Here is a 7634-nt window from a genome sequence, read left to right as displayed (position 1 = left end):
ACTGAGCATAATACAAAGTAGCCCAAGCGGCCCTCAGCTCCACCCCAGGGATGGAGATGTTGAAAATCTGGCATCTACCGGCTGCCACCACCCTAGAGTCTGGGCCTCTGATTATAAAGCGCGCATCACCCCTCCTGCCACCATTCAACACACATCCGTCAAAGTTGACCTTGAGGAAATCAAAGATGGGGGTTTCTAAGTGATAAACACAATCCGTGGTGCTACAGGAGCAGATATAGAGCCCTAGCACCCTGAGTTGTCAAAGGCCTATTTGATGAACATGTATGGATAATCTCTACAACCTGCATGCTAGCTCGCTCCACAACGAACCTGGGGTAGGATTGCTCTCTCTAAAGATTCAGACATTTCTGGCCAACCAAATATGGTAAGCAATATAAGTTATCCTAATGGTCACATACCGAGTTTGAGAGGTGGGGCCCACCATCTGAGCGCTTGGGTGAAGGGGATGGACTCACACCATGCATCCGGAGGGATATCAACAAGCCTCTAGACCCTCATGGCTCATTCGCACTAAAACAAAATGTAATCCACGGACTCCTCCACTGACACCCAGGGTAGTACGGTTAGATGCTCAGTCCGCACTTGCTCAAGACAGATCTTGTCGGTAGCCGACCCCAAACCACCTTCTAGAGGAATAGGGCAACCCTTGGGTGAAGACCAAAACTCCAGATCCATACGTAATCCTGCTTCGGTTGCTGCTCACACTAAAGAAGGTCGTAGATGTCTCTCACTTTGACCCTTAGGCTATAGGACGTGTCCAAACCCTCACGTCCGCCCCCATATTAGCCCCAAAGAAAGCTTCAGAGCAATTGCTTAATCTTCAACAGCACCGTCTTTGGGATGACTACTGGCATAGAGCTCAAAATTGATCTCACCGGCATCAGCCTCCTCATTATAGATAACGAGGTAGCTCCCCAATTCTCAAGCCGCTCTTGGATGCACTGCACCATATTGAGTCACTCTGTCATCAACAATCTACTCCTAGTGATAGAGCCACCTAGGTAACTCCACGGCCCCTCATGCTCCCTTCTGCCAAAGAGCCCCTGATGGCTTGCTTCACCCATAACTTAGTCTTCGAACAGAAGCAGATGGTAGACTTGAGAAGGTTCACCCTCTGACCTGATGCCTCACAGTAGTCCTCCAAGATGCCTCTAAGAGTCAGCGTGTCCCTCGTCCTCGCCCTAACAAAGAGAAGACAATCGTTTGTAAACAAAAGATGGGAGATCGGTCGGGCACTAGAGGCTGGCACGTAGGCACCGGAGCTTGATCAATTAAAGATCGGTTAAAGTTTGAAAGATTTAGAGTATGGCAAGGTTGTTCGGCTTGAGGATTGATCAAGTCCAAAAAAAATTTAAAATAGAAGGAGCTTGATCACATGGATGTTGTATCAAGTTCAGAAGAGATTATGATTGAAGTTGCTCAAAAAGAGTCAAAGGATACTTCAATTGATCTGTCCGTAAAGATCCAAACCGAGGAATCAAATAATGCAGAAGAGTCTTGTGTCGAAGCTATCTAAGATATTGATATTTCTTATAAAAATTTAGTCAGCCATAATGTTGAAAAGCTGACTAATTTTGAAGTAATTGTGCTTGGTGGAGATAATTCATATTATACCTTGGTACTCGACAAAATTTTTAGTATATTAATTGATTTTAAAGCTACTCCAAAATTTATGCTACTAGAAGGTTCTATGCATGAGGATTTGATTTCATATATAGGAGCAAATTATATGCAAATACTTGAAGCTGCTCAAGTGGAGGTGATGGTCGATGCTCATATTGATTGCAACTTGCAACTTGATGTTCACATTTGTGACCATAAACTCAACACTGAAGAGAAGTATTAGAGAACATCATCGATTTCGACATATGCATCAAAAAGGACAAGCCAACCAATGAGTTATTGTTCGAGCGAGGAGGGCCCCAGTGCGCCAAATTGAGAGAGGGTAGATATGGAGGCTCTATGTTCACCCCCAAGCTGCCTTGTTCATCTAGAAGGTGGCTTGGGGCTGTCTGCCTACCAGAAACATGCTGGCTCGACGAGAGATGCACATTTCGCCTGAGTGCCCGGACTGCTCGAGGATGGAGGAGTCTATTTTTCATGTCATTCTTGGATGCCCGAGGGTCGCCCAAATCTGGGGGTGCGCCTCTAGTCTCCTGGCACCCTGGCAGGGGTGGTTGACGACAGAGGCCATCATGCTCTTTCTGGAGACCTCCTCTCGGAGGTCAGAGGTCGAGGGCCCAAGAATCATGGCAACCTACCTGGCCTACCATAGCTGGTTGGATAGGAATGCTCGGATCTTCGAGAACAAGATAATGCACCCACTGATGGTAGCAGATCGGGCTCTTCTTCAGGCAATGAAGGTCACTTGCGCAGCCACGTTGTCCCCCCTTAAGATGACCGGAAAAATCTGGGGCTCCCCTCCTCCTCTAGTAGTGCCCAAGATCGTTTTGGTCTCCTTGGAGCCTCCACCTTCTGATTTTCTCAAGGTGAATTTCGACGGTAGTGTGGGTGAAGGTGGGAGCACTCGTGGCGTGGGCTTTGTCATCAGAGACCATGAGGCTAGACTGATAGCGGTTGAGGACCAGAGAATATTTGACACCTCGGTCCTTGGAGTCGAGATCAGAGCAGCATGGGAGGGAGTTACCTATGCGAGGCGGGTTCTGGGGGCGGACTACATCCTCCTCGAGGGTGACTCGGCCATGGTGATTGAGGGGTTTCGGGGCCGAGGTCGTGATGTCGGTTTCAGACCGCTACTATGCAACATTCGCAGGCTCTTAGCTGAGTGTGGACTGTATGGCAACACATATGTCTACAATGAGGCGAACAATGCGGCAGACTGGGTGGCTTCATTTGCTACCCACCATGCTGGAGGCTTCATCTGGGTTGTTCGTACAGTGATGCCTCATGCTTTGGGTTATCTTCTTTCTTCTAATTTAGATAGCTGCTCCCATGCTCGACATGGGTGAGCTGATGTTGTACCCAAAAAAAAAAAGTTCTACTATTCAATTATTGGTTTGACAAGTTGTTACATATTGTTGTTACTGTGGCAATATTGGCAACGACTGCTATAGCATTTCATGACATCAACAAGTTCAACATTGTCAGCATGGACTTCGCAATAGGAGAGAGTGTTGAAAATCATTGTTTAACCTATTTATGCTAGAATTCCATTTTTAGTTTTATTCTACTAGCATACTTATTCTTTAGTAGTAAAAAGTCTTATCCTTATCTTTTGGTAGTGATAAATCTTATTCTTATCCTTTAATAGTGATAAGTCTTATCCTTATCCTTTAGTAGTGATAAGTCTTATCTTTTAGTAGGTATTGAATTTGAGTAGGAATCAAACATCCCACTTTATTTAAAGGGGATTTGGTGTCTCCTTTGGTGTGGCTTGAGAAAAGAAGAGTGGTTTGAGAAAAAGAAAGTGGCTTAAGAAAAGAGGAGTGGCTGAGAAAAGAAAGAGAAGAAAAGAGTGAGAGTTGTCCTTCTTGGTGAGAAGTGAGAAAGAGCTTTTTCATATAGCTCATTCTTTTTAATAAAATATTATTTTTTCTCTCCTAATTATTTTTCTTCCAGCACTCTTTTCTATTATTTGTTTGGTCTTTGTTCTAGATCTTAAGCCGACACGGTTAATCTACTCTGTGTAGTGTTCCATTCTGTATCTTACATGGTGCATATAACTTCTACCTTTGCACAAATGTAGATCAGCAATGATCTTCCAGAGACACTTGTATGTCTTCCTCCACAAAGCTTAAATGGTTCTATATTCTCTTCCAGTATGAAGGCTAAATGGTTCTACAGTTTCATTACAAGAACATCAGCGTCATGCATCGATTTCTCGCCTATTACTTTGGGACCTTGTCTTCCTATCTAAACTATGTATGGATATATTTTTCTATGAATCTTTTTTCTTCAATCACCATAAGGCATTCATCATAAATAATACAAGAACCATTGGCACTTAGAAATTTCCCTACTTTGATTCTCACAAGAAGTATAATTAACCTAACCTAGGAGAAAGAAATAATTCTTTCATCTAACTCAACTCGAATATCTTAAAAAATTAGAAAAATAGAATAATTAGCAAAGCTGGGTTTAGTTCTTCTTTTTTTTTTCATTAATGAATTAAATACGATGCCTCTATTTGTATTAGCATAGTCCGTCCTTGTACAATTTGAGCTCAACTCCTCTTCTAGTTAAAATGTGATACAGTTTTTCCAAAATAAATATGATTATTAAAAAATAATCATGAAAAAGCATAAACCTATAGGAGGTAAATATTAATTTCTATATTGACTTTGTTTTTAGCAACTTCACCTAATTTTTCAAGAAATGAGAGATATACGTGGTCAAAAACTTTCTTGCATTTTTTTTTTTTACACTAATTGACCTATTGCATGATTTTAAAAATTGAATTTGGCCCCGATCATTTAATGCACCGCATCTTTAGATAGCGGTTCTCGAAAAGTTACTCAACTCTTTAAGAAGAGCATATCAATCAAACACCATACGGGCAAGCTAGAGCTTTCTGAAGGTTAGCACACATTTTAATTTTTTGATGTGGCGAGTCTTTCTTCTTGACCCTATCCAATTGTTTTCGTAGTAGCTAAAATAGTCCGTATCAAGTTCGATAATCCATCTAAATCAATAATCTTATACTATAAGTAATCACCAAGTTTTATACTTATCACCACTACTCTTGGCCTATTGAAATGCTTGTACTGCTGCATGCATCATCTAGTTCTCTTTCTTCTGCTCCTCCTCCTTCTTCTTTTTGTTCTTTATATATTTGATGATTCTAAGCGCACCAGACACTTGGTGTTATAATCCGAGTATTACTTTACATAATGGTGCATGTTTGTTTGGAAGGAGCCCATATAACTTGGAGGGGGTCGGGATATTTGCGCATATGCGTCCACATATATGCCTGACGGTTGATTTACGATGCCATGCAGAAATTATGTGAAAAAGGTTCTTTTAGCATTCAGTTTGATGATGGTATTCTATGTAATTTTGGAAGCTAGAAGGCGACTTAATATAATTTTGTTTTCTGGTAGCATATTGAAATTCATAAATATATATCCAACTTCAGATCGCCATCATCATGCACCCATGAGAAATGACGTTTGAGCAGCTAAAAAGTGAATCATGCATGCATGCATGCTAGTCTGATTTCCTGCAAGACATGGATATCCTGCATGCTGTTCCATCTTGTTAAAATCACAGAGAGGGGGATTGGGTTTATGCCAACTTTGGTGGAGTCCACCATTTTTAATTGGATAGTTAATTATTCAGAAGAGTAAACGCATATGGCAAGGAAAATTTATCTGATTGAGAAAGTAAAATCATATATGGGAATACAAAATTCAGCAATGAAAACTGGAGGCGGTAACAATTCATGTACAGTGAAGTTTGGGTCCACATTTGGCATATCAGTAACAATCATGCAAACGGGGCAATTTTTTTATAACCTACAGCACATCACCCTCTCATATCAATAATCACGTATAAAAGGAAACAGCAGCAAAATTTATAAATAAAAAAAGAAAACTATTAACGTGATTTACCGGTCATGCTTCCTCCTTGAATCCAGATCATCACCGCAGCTCGATTCCCCTCCGTACATAGAAATTTAGTATTTGGGCCTTCCAGAATGGAAACGAAAAGCATTCCTTCTCTATAAATTCCGCTCCTCCTCCTGCTCTCGTCTCTCCCAACTCAGCTACAGGTGTTGCTGCTCGATCGCATCAATGGTGAGGAGGAAGCCGAGCATGGGACGCCAGAAGATCGAGATCAAGCGGATCCAGAATGAGGAGGCCCGCCAGGTATGCTTCTCCAAGCGCCGCACCGGCCTCTTCAAGAAAGCCAGCGAGCTCTCTATCCTCTGCGGCGCCGAGATCGGCGTCGTCGTATTCTCTCCTGCCGGCAAGGCCTTCTCTTTCGGCCACCCCTCCGTCGACGTGGTCTTTGACCGCTTCCTAACCGGCAACCCCCACCATGGCAGCAGCGGCGGCCCCGCGGCGGACTCGCGCCGCGGGGCGGTCGTGCGCGAGCTCAACCGCCAGTACATGGAGCTGCATGGCCTGGTGGATGCCGAGAGGAAGCGGCGCGACGCCCTCGAGGAGGCCATGAAGGCGGAGCAGGGGGGCCGCCCCTGCTGGTGGGACAACAACGTGGACTCCCTCGGCCTCGAGGAGCTGGAGGAGTACGAGAAGAAGCTGCTGGAGCTGAGGAACAATGTCGCCAAGATTGCTGATCAGCTGCTGCATGAGGCCTTGGCTCGCAAGCAGCAGCAGCAGCAGCAGCAGCACTATCCGATGGGCGGCGCCGCCGTCGGTCTTCCCGGGCCCTTTGCCATTAAGAATGAGGATGCCATCCATCCTTCTCTTGGCGGCTTGAGTTTCGGGCATGGCTTCTTCTGATGAATCGAATGCCCTTTAGGTTGTCTTCCTCGATCTCTTTTGCATAGCAAGATCTGAAAAAATAATAAGGAGAACTCTTAGTCGGTGACGTGTGGTGCGCTTCATCTCCTTCTTACTGCTATCATGTTTGTCAAGTCTTGTATCAGAACCCTACATATGTTCGTTCCAAGGCTGGGATAGCATAAAAAAACTTTGTATTTCTCCTTTGGTGAATTAGCATGTCCGTTGCTATAAAACTTGATATCTAATATATATTGATATTCTATTATGCATAGCAGAACAAGGACCGAAACTTGCATGCTTTATGATTTCAGCCTTTTTAATACACTATTCAAGCACTTAAATTGTTAATAGATTGCTCTTTCTCGACTGATTAGTTTTTTTTTCGTAAAAAAAAAGAATGCACTAGAATTAAGTTAGTTGGGATCTCTCTCTCGTGGTCGTGGCCCCATATCACCACAAAGAGTTGAATGCTCTCCGTACAACTTTATGGCTCATAAATACTCTTTTGTAAAACAGAAAATGACATAAAACAAGATAAAGAAGAATAGAATTTGGCTATGAAGACTAGTCTGAATTCTATTCTGTAATTAACTCTTTTTTTCTTTTCCTTCTTTTCCTGAAATACTAAGTTAGTATAATGGCAATTTTGCTTTATGGATTAGATTGTTGAAGATTCAACTCAAAGACCATAGAACTTTGACCATAATCTACTTGTTAGTTAAGCATCAGTATGTCAGAAGACTTCTTTTCTTTAACATATGATTTTGTTTTAGCTTGGATACGTTAATTTCTGTTTCAGGGAGAGGTAGACACGCATATAGTAAGTCATAGCGCGTAGGAAATTCATGATCGTGGTGTTTCCCCCTTTCCAATTTTAGTTTCAATTTTGAAAACTATCCATAAATTCCCTATAATTCTCTAAATGATTATATAATATAAATTCTACAAATTAACCTTGTGTTGCAATACTATGATTACTAATACATAAAGTGAATGATATTAATGATCGGCAGTTTTATGGCAATGACATCAAAAATAAAATTTGAATGACCTTTAAATGATATGATAGCTCATTCGAGGCAAACCATTGAATTAGCTGCTGGAAATTGAATACGTACTTTCTTAGAGACCTATCATAGCTGCTGGGTGATTTGCATGATAATTGAAAGTTGGATGAGACTGTTC

The 7634-nt window shown here is 42.2% G+C and overlaps 2 protein-coding genes across 2 annotated transcripts; both read left to right on the top strand.

Annotated features, from left to right (window-relative positions):
* Positions 1–2066: 2066 nt before the first annotated feature.
* On the top strand, positions 2067–2990 carry LOC103723949. The gene has a single exon (XM_008815048.2). It carries the CDS (start codon positions 2067–2069, stop codon positions 2988–2990), a length of 924 nt encoding a protein of 307 aa, XP_008813270.2.
* Positions 2991–5774: 2784 nt separating this feature from the next.
* LOC103723951 (agamous-like MADS-box protein AGL62) lies at positions 5775–6446 on the top strand. The gene has a single exon (XM_039127769.1). The coding sequence runs from the start codon at positions 5775–5777 to the stop codon at positions 6444–6446; it is 672 nt and encodes a 223-aa protein (XP_038983697.1).
* Positions 6447–7634: the final 1188 nt, after the last annotated feature.

Source organism: Phoenix dactylifera, chromosome 6 (assembly GCF_009389715.1).
Source record: "Phoenix dactylifera cultivar Barhee BC4 chromosome 6, palm_55x_up_171113_PBpolish2nd_filt_p, whole genome shotgun sequence".
NCBI lineage: Eukaryota > Viridiplantae > Streptophyta > Magnoliopsida > Arecales > Arecaceae > Phoenix > Phoenix dactylifera.
This window is presented reverse-complemented; position numbering and strand designations above follow the sequence as displayed.